Genomic DNA, 17,396 nt, shown 5'->3' with positions numbered 1-17,396 from the left:
CACTCCTCCTCCTCTGCCTGCAGATTGATTCATTTGGACTGACATGCTCTTCTTCCTGCAGCCAAGTCTCAGTCAGACAGAATATACCAGTGAGATGATCAGGTTGTTAAATGATTTACTATCAGAGACATGACATGTTTAACAGCCCCCATCTGACTGATAAAGTATATTTGAGGTGTGAGTGGCTGACATCAGCTCTGCAGGCCGCCACATGTTCACAGGCATTGCCCACAATGCACCAGGAGCAGATACAGATGATTCTACAGGTGGGGGGTCTACCCCTCCTCCCCCCTACACCACACAGTCAGCACCTCCCCCCAGTTAAATCTCACCTGCAACAACAAAGGAGGTGTGTGTGTGTGTGTGTGTTGAATAGGACAAAGTGGGGGAGGGGCTCAGGAATGTCCTTTGTGAAGGAGGTGGTGGTGGGGGGGGTTCTGTTAAAAAATGTTCAGGTTGAAAAAGTCAAAAGGCATTTTTGAGCTGTAGTATTAAAAGTATAGCAGCAGATGTCAGATGTTTACATTTTCTTTGTTGCTTTAATATTTTCACTTTCATGTTTCTGTCATTTGTTTTCTCCTGGTTGATTTAATTTAAAAGTCGGCCGGATGTTTGTTCTCGGGTGAAGTTGCATCTGAGGAGGCGGAGCAGGAGGAAGTCTGAGTACATCTGAGCGTCTGGAGGACCAGACGGTCCGGAATTTTAGACGGAGTCAGGGTTAGTGAGGAGCTCGGAGGTGTTCGGGTGATCGGCTCTGTGATTCATTTGCTTCGAAACATGCTGCAGCTTCGGTTCGCGCTGCTGCTCGGTGAGTTTAAACGGAGTTAATTAAGTTTTTCGACTTTTGATTGTTTATTTTCCACTGCAGAACAATTAATTTAAAAGAAACATTTTTCACGTGTGAATCTGGTCGACTTCGTGGGGTCTGGAAACTCGTTTAATCTACAATTCTGCAGTTTGAATCACATTCTGGTCAGTTATAATAAACAATCAATCTAGTTTTATTAAAAATCCTTTATTGGAAGATCAATGGGTTAAAATCACTGGAGGGAGGGAGAGTTTATTGATCAGCGGTGTCTGTAGGGTGTTTGATGTGTAAACACACACTGATCAAATCCAATCTAATCTGAAACAAATCAAACGCCAGCCAGCTGATAATCAATACCCGGCGCTCTGTTTTGAAGTTATCAACTTTTTTGGTCTGTTTGTATCATGACTGTTGTAAAAGCTTCATGTTAAATGCTTAGCAATTAAAGCTAACATAATGTTTTAATGAGTGGGTCCACATTTGAACTGATTACAGCACTATGAACATCGAGAGTTCGTCAAGGACCGTTAGTTGTTAATTAAGCCAATGGAAATAGGTATGCGTTCACCAGTGATGTCGTCATCTCCAGGGCCAACATGATGGCCTGTTGGTGGTTCTCGGTCTGTAATTATAAATTGGCTCTGACTCTAGGGGGCGCCACAGAGTTTAAGCTGTGAACACGGTATCAGACCTGTCACTTTTAACCCCGGTTTTAAAGGAGAGTCTTTGCTCTCAGCTCTGCAGGGGCTGGCCTGGGGGCAAAAGGGTGGGGCCTCACAGGATGGAGCCCAGGAAGAAGTCAGCGTTCCAGAGCTCAGTGATGTGTGCACCGAAGGCAGCTGTTATCCAGCAACAGGAGACCTTCTGATTGGCCGAGCTCACCAGCTGTCATCGACCTCCACCTGTGGACTGAACCGACCAGAACCCTTCTGCATTGTCAGCCACCTGCAGGTAAGGAACACTTGAGACAACACACACAAGTTAAACCAAACAGAACCATTCTGTTTGGTTTAACTTGTGTGTGTGTGTTACAGTCTGCAGTGTTTCCTGTGTAAAATGATCTCCCTATAAGGAAGCATGGAGGTCTGAAGGCATGTTTGTCCAGATGTTCCTGCAGAGAACACACAGGCAAGTTTTTAGGTCAAAGACAGCTTTCATCTTATTAGATACAAAATAAACTGCTCAGTTTGAATCTCAGTCTGAAAACATCAGGTTTTAATTCAGAATGTTTGAGATGTTCCAAATTACACAAAAAACCACACCAGAAAAACATCCTTCTCTCTCTCTTTCACACACACACTCAGAATGAACAATGTTCAATCCAACTTATTTTTAGAGCAACATTGTCTCAGGGTCACAGTTTGCTGACATTTCATTTAATCTTTATTTAGTCATTCATTTGCACATATGTTTCTCACCCTCCAAAGATCACATGACCCTGCAGTAACAAATGATCAATAATAACATGAGGCTGTGTTTGTTAGGAATCAAAGTAACCTCGGTTTTGATGAGACACAGAAACGTTCAGTTTGTTCAGTCACAAATTTCCCTTTTAATGATCAATGACCAACACCAAAAGGAATCTGAGGAATTCAGGCCCCTGTTAACCCTTCACTCCCTTTTTTCTATCTGCATGATCAGGAGGAGAAGAAGTGCTTCATGTGCAACTCAGCTGCTCCATATGATGAGCTGGCCAATCAGACGAGCAGCCATCGTATTGAGAATGTCGTAACCACATTTGCACCGAACAGGCTGAAGACATGGTGGCAGTCTGAGAACGGTGAGATCACACAAAGAGGTCATCACATCCCCTCAAAGGGATTCCAACAGCCCAAGAGTTCTCCCCCTGATAGTCACTATAATTGCCTCATCATCAGTGTACACAGCTCTATAGATGTGACGGCGGCAGATAATGTAGGTGGTGCATACCTGCAGGCACAGACACCACAGCTCCTGTCTCATTATGATGTCTAAATCTTTACTTGTCACTGATCAGGAATTTGAACCTGCACCAATCTGATTGATCCAGAATGACTTCACTTCACTTCCCCATGATTAGTGGTTCTTAAGCTGTGGGGTGGGTCCCTGCTGGAGGCTATAAAGTCATTTTGAATGGGGGGTGGGGGTGCTGCAGGAAGTTTCCCAGGAGAACATGTAGAGGATCCCAAGGAGGGGGATGTAGCTGATGAAGGCAACTGCAGATTCATTTAAAAAGGGTTCGACCTGTTTTGCATCTTAAACATAATCATCTGACAGTAGTCTTTTAGTTGGTGAAGATTCTCTGTCATGCAGCTCATTTTCTTTGGAGAGCTTGAAGCGAGGCATCTGGACCTGTAGAGTTTCTTGAAGACGTTTTACTCCTCCTTCAAGCAGCTTCATCAGTCCTAACTGTTTTGGTTCTGGATACCGGTCTATATGTGATTGAGGACCTTAGTGGGTGTATGTCTGAACCTCACATGGCTATAGCTGAAAATGGCCAAATACCTTCCTGTGTTGGTTATGCTGACTGTGTTTGAAGTTCAGGTCTGTTGTCTGTTGTTGACCAGTCACACTTGAGTGAGCTTTGACTGTTGCATTGTTGTGTGTTTATGCTGATCAGATTCCTGCTGATGACGATGCGCATGCTTCTTATTGTTACTTGTTTTATGTTTTTATGTACGCACTAAATCACTAAGGAAAGTTTCTGGTAATGTGAAACCTCTTCACTTACATGGCAATAAACACGATTCTGATTCTGGTTTAGATATATGAGTTATAAATGCAGTGACCCGCATGTTATTGTTTATTAGGGTTAGGGTTATATGATGTTCTCCCTGTGTCCATCAATGTGGATGCAGTATTGATGGATATATTGATTTGATCGCACCTGCAGGTGTGGAAAATGTCACCATTCAGCTGAACCTAGAGGCTGAGTTTCACTTCACACATCTCATCATGACCTTCAAGGTGAGTTGTACACAGCTGCAAACAGCAGGGGATTCTGAGTAATAAATGGCTTCTGTCTGGTCCTCACTGGTAGAACTCTCACATGATCTTTAATTTTTTTATTTCTGTCTGAAGACGTTTCGGCCTGCTGCCATGGTGATTGAGAGGTCAGCTGACTTTGGAAAGACGTGGCAGGTTTATCGTTACTTTGCATATGACTGCGAGACGTCCTTCCCCTCAGTCTCCCAGGGTCCAATGCAAAAGGTTGATGATGTAATCTGTGACTCACGTTACTCTGACATTGAGCCGTCCACTGAAGGAGAGGTACTGTTACTGCTAACAATCCCACCACTACTGCTGTCCTACTGTGTATACCAACACATCATTATGTCTCTTTTGTCCAGGTGATTTTCCGAGTTTTGGATCCAGCGTTCAGGATTGATGACCCGTACAGTCCCCGAATACAGAGTACATCTTCTTATATCAGACTCTGAAGGAATACTGTTATTAATAAAGCATTGTACAGTCATTAACCTTTCACTGGGCCTTTGTTCAGACATGCTGAAAATCACCAACCTGCGGGTGAAGTTCACCAAACTGCACACACTTGGAGACAACCTGTTGGATTCTCGTATGGAGATCAAAGAGAAGTATTACTATTCCATCTACGACATGGTGGTCAGAGGGAACTGCTTTTGTTACGGGCATGCTTCGGAGTGCGCCCCTATCCAGGGGACTGGCCAGATCCGAGAAGGAATGGTGAGTTGTAATGAAAGGCAGAGGTGGTACTTAGGGGGTGGGCCCACGAGGCAGGTCAAGTGGCTGTGTGTGCTTAACTGTCTCCCATGCTCGGTGTTAGTCAGCATGCCTTACACACATGTAGTCAACATTTGTGAAAGCATATACAGTTTACCGTAGTATTGTGACCATGCGTGTGTGCATGTGCACATGTGGGCTTTTTGCACACTAACATCTCGGTGACACACTCGCAGATAGCACTCCAAGTCCAAAAACCGCAACTTAAGCACAACAATTAGTGTTGGTGATATTGAACGTTGTCTACACATTAACCTCCTCCTTTATATTTTGTATCAATATTTTTGGGTTGTGGAGCAAATGTTAAATCTGTTACCATTATTTCGTGGGGACATTCGCTTTGATATATGAGTGCTTTAAGTTACAAACATGTTTACAGAAAGAATTATGCCTGCAAACCAAGGTACCATTGTATTTGCATTCATTTACTGAATGCATACTGTATGTTTGTGCCTGTGTTGCAGGTTCATGGTCACTGCATGTGTAACCACAACACTAAAGGTCTGAACTGTGAACAGTGTCAGGATTTCTACCATGACCTTCCCTGGAGACCAGCAGAGGGCCGCAACACCAATGCCTGCAAGAGTGAGTCCACACTGTGTTGGTGGTGTTGTGTTCATGTTGCCATCTCAGTCTCAGTGTTATTAAAACAAATATTCATTGCCACTACTGCAGAGAAGAGCCACCTTCTAACACTTTTACTTCTTCTGTGGTGTTTTCAGAGTGCAACTGTAACCGGCACTCAGATTCCTGTCACTTTGACATGGCTGTGTTCGTGGCTTCAGGGAATTTAAGTGGAGGTGTTTGTGATGACTGTCAGCACAACACTGCTGGACACAACTGTGATCAGTGCAAACCGTTTTTCTACCAGCATCCAGAAAGAGACATCAGAGACCCCAACATCTGCCAGCGTGAGTGATCTTTTGACCACAGTTGCATGTTCTTCCTCAGATGCTATGTCTGCACAGTACAGTAATGTACTTTGTGCGGAGAAAAGGTTATGTATTATGATCAAAAGCTCCAGACACTGCTTTGTCGGTGGAGTTCTTAAATTTCTGTGAACAGAGATTAAAGGTTGAACACAAGACTAAACATAGAGGGATGTTTCTGATCTGTCAGAGCTTTGAAGTGCTGAGTTTGTGGTTTCTTCCATTTTGAGACCTGCAAAATCTTTCCTTTATCCCATGTCATGTTCTTCCATGTCAGGTCCATGTAAATATATTTATGGACACACAACAGGGGATTGTGGGTAGTATTGACTATATGTTGTCTTAATGTCACGTGTCTCGTCTAAACTCATTGTGGTGGGGGTTGATTAGCTGATTCTTGCTATAGACTCCTGTGGGTCAGAGTGAGAAACATTTGTCTTTCTCTGTGCTTGTATCACAACATTTCATTAGAATCACTTCATTGTGTCTTAAATTAGTCTCTGTTTACATCACTGTTTAGACATCAGACAGACTAAATATTAGTGATGTGTGTTTCTGCAGCCTGCAACTGTGATCCACTGGGCTCTCTGAATGGAGGAATATGTGATGGGATGACAGATCTCCAGGCGGGTCTGATTGCTGGTCAGTGTCGCTGTAAAGTCAACATTGAAGGAGAGCGATGTGAGCGCTGCAAACAGGCGCATTATGGGCTAAGTGATGATCCTGAAGGCTGTAAAGGTACAAAATACCAAAAATACCCAGAACACCTACAGACACACAGAGTGGTTCAGGAATCAGAATCAGAATCGAATTTATTATCTGTGTTGTGCCCCTGCAGCATGTACCTGCAGCCCTCTAGGAACCGTCTCTGGAGGAAATCCTTGTGACAGTGAAACAGGAAGTTGTTTCTGCAAACGTTTGGTGGGAGGAAGAAACTGTGACCAGTGTGTGGTAAGAAATGTGTTAAACCTACTAATTATTCCTACAGAGTGGAATCAAAGAAGCAAACCTTGAACTTCAGTTGTTAAACTGTGCATGTTTATTGTGTTAACTGGGTCTGAATGGCTTCCGGTCACAGCTGGAACTCAGATTTTACAGACAGAAACAAGGTGGGAGGTTGCAAAATGACTTCATGACACATCTCTGACGTGTGTGTTTGTGTGTCTGTCTGTGTGACAGTCTGAGCACTGGGGCCTTAGTAATGACATGGATGGATGCAGGCCATGCGACTGTGATGTTGGAGGTGCCATTAACAACCAGTAAGTGTAAATCCAGCATCATCTTCCTCCAGCTGTGTCTGTGTGTGTTTGAATGTACACTGTAAGTTGTGTGTGTTTGCTGTGGATCATTTAAACAGATTTACAAACACAGTGAGGATGTTTCTCCTCCTTCATGGCTACTGTCCTTCAAACCATCACTACATTTCAGTTGTCTTTGTCTTATTGTTTCTCACTCTGGTCTGACTTTCTGTCTGCCTGCAGGTGTGATCAGGTGAGTGGTCAGTGCGTTTGCAGAGATCACATGTTTGGTCGGCGCTGCGATCAGGTCGAGTCTGGTTTCTACTTCATCGCTCTGGATCACTACACCTATGAAGCAGAGGATGCCATGTTTGGACCCGTTAGTCTCCTTTTCACCTTTCACCTGACAATAGACTCCTTTACCACCACATATCAGCTCAGTGTCATCAGGGTTTGTGTCTTTTGCATCTGTAGGGGGTGACGGTGGTTCCAAGGCCCCACCCGCAGGACCGAAGTCCCACCTGGACAGGTATTGGCCTGGTCAATGTTCCAGAAGGGGCATTCCTGGAGTTCTCTATAGACAACATTCCTCACTCTATGGAGTATGATATCCTCATCCGCTATGAGCCTCAGGTAAGCTGCTGTCATAGTAGCCCAGCCAGAATCAAACGTCATAGGAGCCTGTCAGCTCTGAGACTGAATTTATTCCAAACCTCTATTGATGTTTGATGTTCGGCAGTCCATCATTCACTGATACTGAATGTAATATATCAAAGTCAAACAGGAACGCACTGCAAATGTATGGACATGAAGGGAAAGTCAATAAATAGGTGAAAGCTCTGATTTGTTTTCCAGCTGCCCGACCAATGGGAAGAAGTTCTGATGGTAGTAATGAGGCCTGGACCAATCAGAGCTGACAGCCGCTGTGTCAACACAATGCCAGATGACGATAACCAGATGATCTCGCTTCACCCCGGCTCACGGTCAGCAGACTCTTCACGTTTTTGAATGTGTAAACATCATTAATAGTAACGTATTACTATATACACATGGGAGTGTCTAGTTGCATAAGGTTCTCAGCTGTACATTCAGGCTCCTCACCTTCCTGTAAGTTCGCTTCTTTTTAAGTTGGCACATGGGTTTAGAGTTTGCTACATAAAAGTGGTGCTATCCCTCAGAAGGAAATTTAGGACTTGTGTACCTCTCTGTCTCCACAGGTACGTGGTTCTTCCCAGACCGGTTTGTTTTGAATCTGGCCTAAACTACACAGTCCGCCTCAGCCTGCCCCTGTACTCAGCTCTCAGTGATGTCCAGTCTCCATACACACTCATTGACTCGGTGAGGAGTCTGATCTCCAGACAACAGTCGAGAGTGACCGATAAAATTTCTATGCCTTGCTTTCCTCAGATGTCTTCAATCTCATGGTTTTCTTCCTGTCAGATTGTGCTGATGCCACACTGTAAGAACATGGAGATTTTCACAGCCTCAGAGGGAGGGGACTCCAATGGTAACAGTGGCTGGGACACTTTTCAGCGCTATCGATGTTTGGAGAATAGCCAGAGTGTCATAAAGACAGCAGTGCCTGACATCTGTAGAAACTTTATCTTCAGCATCTCTGCTATGTTGCACCAGGGAGCTAAAGGTAAAGCAATTCTCCTTAAATCTCATGACTCCACCTTAATCTCTGCACACTAGTCACTGTTATTTGTTATCTGACTTTACAAGAAAGCACCACAGCAAAGAGATTGAAGGAGGATAATACCTGATTCCAAACACAAGGGTTTATAAAAATCTGATTCAGACAGTGCTAGAACACAAAATGATTTCCATGTTTGACAGAACTAAGCAGCTTAAGCACCCAAGTCCAGTGGACTGGGGCGAGTAGTAACAGTCTTTGTCTTTCCTGTTGAAGGCATCATTTTTCTTTTTCACGGGGTATCATATCTGATGTTGTCATTTAAAACCTCACACTTCTCTGCTCTGCAGCAGTTTCATTCTGTTTTCCTGTTGGGTCGGTTAATTTAAGTCACTCATTGTTTCCATCTTGCTGAAACTTCTAGCTTTATTTCCTGCACATGACTTCACCTGTTCCTTCTTCGTTACATTCCTCAGACTAAATCTATTATTGCACTGTCACCAGGATCTAAAAAGAGATTATTGTTTGCCTGGATTGCTACAGCTTGTTGATTTAACCTGTCTCCTGTATTGGACTTTTCCCAGAATGCCAGTGTGACCCTCAGGGCTCCTTCAGCACAGTGTGTGACCCCAACGGGGGTCAGTGTCAGTGTCGCCCCAATGTGGTCGGCAGGAACTGTGACACGTGTGCTCCATCCACATTTCAGTTTGGTCCCAATGGCTGCCAAGGTCAGAACGTCTTCAGTCTTTAATCAGTACATCAATAACCAGCAATAAACAGACTTGTACATGTACTTAAGGACGTCTAAACTAGACTCCACACTCCAAATCTTGCTGAGATGTCTTTCTCTAACACACAGCAGCCCAGAGAACATAAACTTTATTGACACTCACCTCCAGCCTCTGTGTTGTCGTTTATGCTGATGTGTTTCTGTTTTATGTGTTTCAGCATGTGCGTGCGACCCACAGGGTTCACACGGTCCATTCTGTGATCAGCTGACTGGTCAGTGTGTTTGTGTCTTGGGGGCATATGGTCGGCAGTGTGATCGCTGTCTGCCAGGTCACTGGGGCTTCCCCACATGTCGACCCTGTTCCTGTAACGGTCATGCCGACTCCTGTGACCCCAAGACGGGCGGCTGCATCGACTGTAAGGACCACAGCACTGGACACAGCTGTGAGAGGTGCATCCATCCATCCATCAATATTAATACAGTAGAAGAAGAAAATTAGATTTCTTCTTAAAACTTCTATCATACCTCTGCTCAGATGTCTGAATGGTTACTATGGAGACCCAGTGTTGGGATCAGGTGACCACTGTCGTCCCTGCATGTGTCCTGAGGGCCCTGGCAGCTTGAGGCAGTTTGCAGGAAGTTGTTTCCGTGGAGATCACTTTCAGCAAGCGGTCTGTGTCTGCAACACCGGATACAGAGGTAAAGCCATAATTTACACTGAGGTAGAAACTGTATCAACCCTGAAAAACTGCTGCCTGCGGAAACAAACTGGGTTTTAATTTAAAGAGAAGCCGCTCTGTGATTTAGTTTGATGTAAACAGACTGAGAGCAGGAATGTGATTGCAGCTCTGTTATTACAGCAGGAAATAAGAAGTAAAGACTGACATCCGCTGCTGACAGATACATGAATCACCAACTTTCTCCTTTGGTTTCCACTTCAGACCTTAAGTCTGAGAATTACTCTGACTCAGTCTGATTCCCCCAGCACATTTTTGTTGGTTCCTGCGTTCAGTTAGTGGATTTGTAGCTGTTTTGAGTGACATCTTTTTTTCTATAGGAGATCTACAGCATTGGTAATTTTGTTTCATTCTCATCTGTCCTCTCCAGGTGCTCGCTGTGACGAGTGCTCACCTGGTTACTATGGAAACCCAAGTGAGGCAGGGGGGCAGTGTCAGCCCTGTCAGTGCAACAATAATATTGATATGTTGAACCCACAATCCTGTGACGCCAAAACCGGCGAGTGTCTGCGCTGTCTGTACCACACGGAAGGTGCTGCCTGTCAGAGCTGTAAGCTGGGTTACTATGGCAATGCCCTGCTGCAGGACTGCAGAAGTGAGTTCACTGGGTTTTAGGGTTACCACAGTCACGTATTATCTCTGATCTAAATCCACTTAAACTCTTAGTTACTTATAGATGGAATACTGAGACAGAAATAATGATCGATCCTGACAAGGTCTGGTTCCTTCTTCACAGAGTGTGTGTGTAACACGTTGGGCAGCGTTCCCTCCAGCTGTCCGTCAACCGAAGACTGCCACTGCGATCGCAGCAGCGGTCAGTGTCATTGCCTGCCGAACGTGATTGGACAACACTGCGACCGTTGTGGACCCGACACCTGGAACATGGCAAGCAAGCAGGGCTGTCAGAGCTGTGACTGTGACCCCGAACACTCGTACGGGACTTCCTGCAATGAGGTAAGTACTTTTTCATTTTCTGGTCCCCAACATTTGAGTTTAGACATTCTGTTACACTGTACAGGTCCCTAAAACATCATGATTTCATTTTAATTCAGTTACAATTGTAAATTATATTTTTATTGTGCTCTTAAATGAGACGAGTCTATCAGTATCAGTGCTATGATACTGATTGATCAGTTGAGTGTTGGAATATGTCAAATAAATACTGTTGGTTTACAGATCAGCGGTCAGTGTACCTGTCACCCAGGATTTGGAGGAAGAACATGCCGCGAGTGTAGAGAGTTGTTCTGGGGAAACCCAGAAGTCAAATGTCATGGTAGGTTACTTTACTGTTTATTATGAGTCCACCGTCGAGATCAGGGTCAGTTCACAGCAAGCAGTGATGATTTAAAAACCCAGGCAAGTAGCAACTGCCTCTCTGTGACTTCTATTAAATCCAGATAGTCCCTAACCCTAGATATTGCTCGCCATGAAGATAAGAGCAGAGCGCTGTCTGAATTTCCAAATATCCCTAAAATCCACAAAGACCCTTTTGTTAATGTGAAGCACAGCTGAAGGTTACAGCCTGGTGTGGGTGTGGAGGCGGACCGAAAGATTTAGACCATCTGACAGGGGTGGAGGGAGGAAATTAAAGAGGAGACTGGTGGTGAGGGATGGGGGAAGGGAAATGAAAGAAAAAGGTTTTGATTAAAAGAAGATGCAAAGGGGACGGAGGGAGAAGAAGGGAGAAACTGACATAATGTCCTGGATGATCAGAAATGCCCTCTAGTTCAGAAGTGGATCTTTATCAGAGGCCCTGTTTGGTGTGTGTATCCTCTGCTTCAACTGGAGCCTGAAAGTTTCAGTTGTTTTTAATACAAACCAGATGTTGAACATATGTTGAACACACACATACACACTCACACACACACTCATCCTTTGAGATCTGCAGACATTTTACTGAGCAGGGAGTTTGTGTCTGACTTCTTCTGTAAGTCTGACTTTCTCTTTGTGTGTGTGTGTTTCTTGCACAAAATCGTGGATTTGGACTGCTTTAAACAACTGAGAGTTTTTTTAGTTAAATAATTCAAGTCAAAGAATGGTAGTCATATATAACAACCTGAACACAGTGAGCAGTAAAATATAACAATATGATATAATGAGTCAGTGTCAGATCAGATGCTCTCAGAGGAGGCGGAGTTCAGCTTGAGGGCCACAGGGAGGGTTGAGCTCCTGTGGCTCCTGCAGCTCAGACAGCATCCTTCTGGTTAGTTATAATTATTTGCTAAAATGATTTAGCCTGGCAAATTGCCAGAGTTGACTGTGTCATCTATGTCAACTATGGTGTGTATGACATCACTAAGGCCATCTATAAGGGTCAGATCATCATTTATGTTCAAAAGGTTGAAGCAAGGAAAGTGGACTTGTAGAGTTCAGGAACGGATGAAGCTGCTTGGTGGGGCAGCAAAATGTCTTCACGAAAACTCTACAAGTCTAGATGCTTCACTTCATGACTGAGGATGACTGATAATCATATCACTACATACAAATGTACACCCACCAAGAGAAATATCCAAGGACATGATTGGACATTTCCCCTTTAAAACTAATAGAGGACAGGACAGACACTATGCTTAAGGCTACTCCAACATGCTTTGCAGCTGGTGTAATGTCCAGTTCTGCTTGTCAGCGAAAAAAGAACTGTCATATCTGAGGCTGTAAACATTTAACAACATATAAACAACAGTTTTCATTCACCTGTTCAGGATGTGTACATAATATCTGAGGTTGGTGTTTGTAACTACCACTTAAGTACAACACAATAATGACATGAAAAATATGTTCATAAAAATGCTTGTGCAGTATCATTTTGATCATCATTATGAGTTTACAGATATATAGACTAGTAGTATGAGGCTTTCTAAGCAGTAATGACTGCAAATGAACCTTTGCTGGTTTTGTACACGTGTTCACAATGTGAGCGATATCACTGAAATCATGCCACCCTTCAGGCCCAACCTTGTAATAGTTTCCCTAAAAACTTACTAAAATGTCATGTAAAATTTTATGCATCATATGGCAGGCCTCTTATGGCAACATCTAAAAGGTCCAAATGTTCTTCTGAATTTGGGTTTCTGGGTGTTAAAGTTTCTGTAGTGTCAATATCATGGGACAGAAGAAGAAGAGGTGCTCATACCGTGCTATGATCACTCACCGTCCTGCAGTTCTGTGTGGTCATACATGATAAATATTGCTCAGTTCGCTGAGAAGTACACTGATGTGTGGCTCAGAACTGATCAACCCTATTAACCCTGTCCTGCTGTCCTCAGCCTGTGACTGCGACCCTCGTGGGATCTTGGAGCAGCAGTGTAATAAAGTCAGCGGTCACTGCGTCTGCACGGAGGGCGTGTCCGGACTTCGCTGTGACGTCTGTGCTCGTGGCTTCTCAGGAACATTTCCTGACTGCCGCCGCTGCCACCAGTGTTTTACTGATTGGGATGGCATTGTTGGTCAGCTGACCAATCAGACACATCGACTGGTCAACAAGGTCAATGCCATTAAAGCCAGCGGAGTCAGCGGACCATACACAAAGTCCATCAACAGCATGGAGAGAAGCATAGCTGACATCCAGGCCATCCTAGACCACAGCCCAGCTGCACAACCGCTCAGTGACATCCAGCACCTGCTGCAGCAGGCCAGGTAAGATTCTGTTTAACATGACTGAAAGAGGCTAAGATGAGTGTAAATGGTGATCTCTGACCTCTGTTTGTCCCTCAGTGATCTAATGGGAGCACTAAGCCAAACACTGAACCACACTGAGGAGACTTTAGCTCAGGTGGAGGACCAGAACTCTGTTGCAGAACCTAAACTGGACTCTTTGACGTCAGATGCTGAGAAACTGGAGCGGACAGTTCAGGAGCTGCTGGATCAGGTCGAGTTTATCAAGAACTCGGACATCAGAGGTAAAGAGGTCAAAGGGGTCAAATGTCACAGGGTTCATGTGAAGATTATCATGTAAGATTTGATATGAAGGTTCATCACACAGACCAGGTTCTGGGTCTGTAGTACTGTGTCTCCCCCTATAGGTAGATCATGGAACTGTCTCTGGATATAAGTTACACACAGGAGACTGTTTTTTTTCCTGACATGTTCGAGTTAGTATTATACATTTGTTTTGGGCAAACCTTTCAGATGTCTTCTTCAGCTGACCTTTACTTCCTCTCTTGTCAGGTGCAGCAGACAGCATCACAAAGTACTTCCTGCAGTCTCAGGCAGCTGAAGCTCGAGCCAATGCCTCCACCATCAATGCTGGCAGCACGGTGGAAACTTCTGCTGTTCTTCGGAAAATCACAGAGGACAAACTGAACCAAACAAAAGAGGAGTTCCTGAGGAGGCAGGCTGAGTATGCTCAGAGACTAGATGACCTAGCAGTAGAGACTTTGCAGACTCTGGACCTATCAGTGATCAGCCATAAGGTGGGCAAATTAAACCTCAGCTGATGTTTCTGTTGATATATTTCAGCTGATAATAGATGGAATGTGCACTGATCTCCATCTTTGCGTCTGTCCTGGATCATGCAGGTCTGTGGCAGCCCATCCCTGGGCCAGGACTCCTGCTGGTCCTCGTCCTGTGGTGGTCTGGGTTGTGTAAATTCTGATGGTCACACCAAGTGTGGAGGAGAAGGATGTGATGGTGCATTAACGATGGCCAACAATGTCTGGAAAAAGACTCGAGGGTCGGAACAAGAAATCATTAGTGCCATGGAGGAAGTGGAGAAACTGTCTAGGATGGTAAGTTTAACTAGTTCTAGTCTGTGGTTCTTCAGGTGGAGTGTCGGGAATGTTCTCACCATTTTTCTCGTCAGGTTTCAGAGGCCAAACTGCAAGCAGACGAGGCTAAGTTGAGCGCACAGGATGTTCTAATAAAGACCAACAGAACCAAACAGAAAATTGATCAGAGCAACACAGAGCTGCGAAGCCTCATCAAGCAGATTAGAGACTTCCTCACACGTATGTGTCACTTTTTTTTCAGCACAAGAACATGTCTGCAGATATCAGGACATCATTTTACTTTTTCAGGAGAGATAATTCACACAGCTGTCCTGGCTACAACAGGCTGAAGTAAATGTAGACTCAGCCTTTATGATCCTCCTTTGGTCCTGTCTGTTTCAGAGGATGCTGCAGACCTGGAAAGCATTGAGCTGGTAGCAAACGAGGTTCTGGCCATGCAGATGCCGACAACACCAGCACAGCTGCAGAATCTGACTGATGAGATCCGGCAGAAGGTAGGAGAACTGGGACATGTGGAGACTATCCTGCAGCAGAGTGCCGATGAGATCCAGAGAGCTGAGAACCTGCTAGACCAGGCCCAGCAAACCAGGTGAGGCCATCTTAGATTGTTTTATCTGACAATAAACCACATCCATCTGTCAGTTCCATGAATACCTTCAGATGGGTCTTTAAAGGTCACACCAATCTAGCAGCCTGTAGTTAGCATCATAACATGTCTTCCCTTCTTAGCGTGGAGGCGGCCAACATGAAAGACTCTGCAGAGAAAGTGAAGCGAGCTCTGGAGGAAGCTCAGAGAGCTCAGACAGCTGTCAGCAGTGCCATCCAACAGGCTGCCGCGGACATCCAAAACACCAACGACCTGCTGTCCTCCGTCAGTACTGTCACAAGCAACATGGAAACATTAACTGGCATCACAAACATGACAGTAACATTCCGCTTCTCGATGTTGTGTTTAGGTCGAGTCAAAGACAGAGGATGCAGAAATGAAGCTAAATAATGCCTCCCAAAGGCTGCAGAGGCTAGAACAGGATGTGGCACTGTTGAGAGACAAAACTCTGAACATCACTCTGAGCTCTGAACTGACTAATCAGGATGCAGCAAACATCAGCAAACTCTCAGATGAGGTCAAGAAGGTGAGGTCGACTGATGTCACTAAACCAGCAGGTGTTTTAACTGCTAAACCTCACATGGCGTGTGTGTGTGTGTGTGTTTGCTTGTTTTCGTACGTTTGTGTAGGACCTAGACTCAGACCTCAAGAAGAAGTATGCCACAGTGGAGCAGATGATTGAACTGAAGGCAGGGGGTGTGGTCAGTGCTAAGAAGAGGGCGGAGTCACTGCAGCAGGAAGCAAAAAAGCTGCTGCTGCTGGCTAGTGACAAGTTGCAACTGCTTAAAGGTGACATCACAGCTCTGAGTTTGTCGAACAGCAGATCAGACATGTTGTTGCGGATAAAAGCTGTGCAGATATCCAGGCCGAGCTGTGACTCAGCTTTGTTTTCTTGTTTCAGATCTGGAGAAGTCATATGGAGACAACCAGCGGACTCTGGAAGTGAAAGCAGAGCAGCTGGTCGAGCTGGAAGCAGCTGTGAAGAAACTGCTGCAGGAGATCAGCCACAAGGTCACTGTTTACAGCACCTGTCTGTTCTAAGGTCTAAAGTCACTTCACCTTTTCTACATTGTAAAACTTATAAAGTGATCCTTGGTCAACATTCAGAGACGAAGGATTAGATATGTTCATTCCAAAATCACCTTCTCATATATGAAATATTTGATTGTATCCTGTAAGATGAAACCACTGCCAAAGACAAATGTCTCAATAAAATTCAGGCGTAACCTTCAGAGTCCTTAAATACACCATCAGTTTAAAGTCACGATAAAATGTACAAATCAAAACGTATATTGACTCAACTGTTAATTTCTAGTTTAGATGCTTTATCAAAAACAATTACAACTTGATTCAGATGAATGTTTTGTGACTCCAGTTTAATGTTGGTGATAAGTGAATGTGTAAACCATGTGACTTCAACCGTTCTACTCCGTTTCACTTTATGTAGTTTTTATTTTTACTAAAACCTCCAGTTATTTTGAATAAAAATTGAAACCACTCTAAGTGTGCTAGTTGTCATTATTTAGTTAATGTGTTTTGGTTCATGCTGCAGATACACACACATATATACAACGCACAGGGTGCTGTAGAAACTGATTATGTCCTCTCTGTCTCAGTTTGAATAACAGAATCAGCCAAACAATATGAAGGTAGGAGGACATGCACCATGCATATGACAGCAAACGGCAGCAGCATGATATTCTTTAATGAGTATTTTCATGTTGCTGTAATCTTGGGACACTGTTTACTCGTAGTCTCTGGTAGGTCAAAGGTAAAAGTCAAAAGCAGGAAGAAGTGCTGGGGTGAGTAACACCAGCTCCGTTCCTCACTGGCTGACAGTGTGACTGTTTCTGTCTTTAATGTAAAGCAGCTGCTTTGTTTCGACTCTCTTCATCTGGCATATGTGTTTTTTTCTTCTAAGGTAAAACCTGATATTTTTAACTGTAGTACAGCATTTTATGGCTGAAAATGAAAAGAAAATGCTTTTGAATGCTGAACGGTGCTCTGAATTGTTAAAAAGATTGAAGAAACTGTAAAGAAAAGGCTGCAGATAACTGAGCTGCATTGTGCATGAAGGGTGGAGAGATGGTTGTTAATTCTTCTCACTGACTGGATGGACTCATGGTAACAGGATGATGTGTTTAGCTGCTAGATAGATGCCCTCAGAATAATCATTAATAATAATACAAGTGATAGAAGCTGTTAGTTGGCACGTTTTAACTTTTGGACAAAACCTGGATGAA

At 44.2% G+C, this 17,396-nt stretch overlaps 1 protein-coding gene across 1 annotated transcript; it reads left to right on the top strand.

Annotated features, from left to right (window-relative positions):
- Positions 1 to 658: 658 nt before the first annotated feature.
- Positions 659 to 16,396, top strand: lamb1a (laminin, beta 1a). Its single transcript, XM_028431519.1, has 33 exons — positions 659 to 808; positions 1,545 to 1,759; positions 2,450 to 2,588; positions 3,681 to 3,754; positions 3,869 to 4,057; positions 4,138 to 4,201; positions 4,290 to 4,492; positions 5,014 to 5,134; positions 5,272 to 5,460; positions 6,040 to 6,216; positions 6,317 to 6,429; positions 6,658 to 6,737; positions 6,960 to 7,095; positions 7,191 to 7,349; positions 7,572 to 7,699; positions 7,934 to 8,054; positions 8,157 to 8,358; positions 8,937 to 9,080; positions 9,301 to 9,532; positions 9,618 to 9,781; positions 10,190 to 10,414; positions 10,556 to 10,773; positions 10,996 to 11,092; positions 13,086 to 13,455; positions 13,534 to 13,718; positions 13,987 to 14,231; positions 14,337 to 14,546; positions 14,621 to 14,765; positions 14,928 to 15,135; positions 15,276 to 15,417; positions 15,503 to 15,679; positions 15,783 to 15,942; positions 16,055 to 16,396. The coding sequence occupies exons 1-33, from the start codon at positions 778 to 780 to the stop codon at positions 16,192 to 16,194; spliced, it is 5,403 nt and encodes a 1,800-aa protein (XP_028287320.1). The 5' UTR covers positions 659 to 777; the 3' UTR covers positions 16,195 to 16,396.
- Positions 16,397 to 17,396: the final 1,000 nt, after the last annotated feature.

The sequence above is a fragment of the Parambassis ranga genome, chromosome 19, assembly GCF_900634625.1.
Source record: "Parambassis ranga chromosome 19, fParRan2.1, whole genome shotgun sequence".
Taxonomy (NCBI): domain Eukaryota; kingdom Metazoa; phylum Chordata; class Actinopteri; family Ambassidae; genus Parambassis; species Parambassis ranga.
The sequence above is the reverse complement of the archived record's forward strand: the minus strand, read 5'-3'. Positions and strand labels throughout refer to the sequence as shown.

Bases quoted from the DNA above. Each gene is read 5' to 3' on its own strand.
- lamb1a (XM_028431519.1), top strand. From the start codon at position 778: ATGCTGCAGCTTCGGTTCGCGCTGCTGCTCG. The intron at 2,589-3,680 runs GTGAGATCACAC...TCGCACCTGCAG, and splicing joins ATGGTGGCAGTCTGAGAACG to GTGTGGAAAATGTCACCATT. The intron at 9,782-10,189 runs GTAAAGCCATAA...TGTCCTCTCCAG, and splicing joins CTGCAACACCGGATACAGAG to GTGCTCGCTGTGACGAGTGC.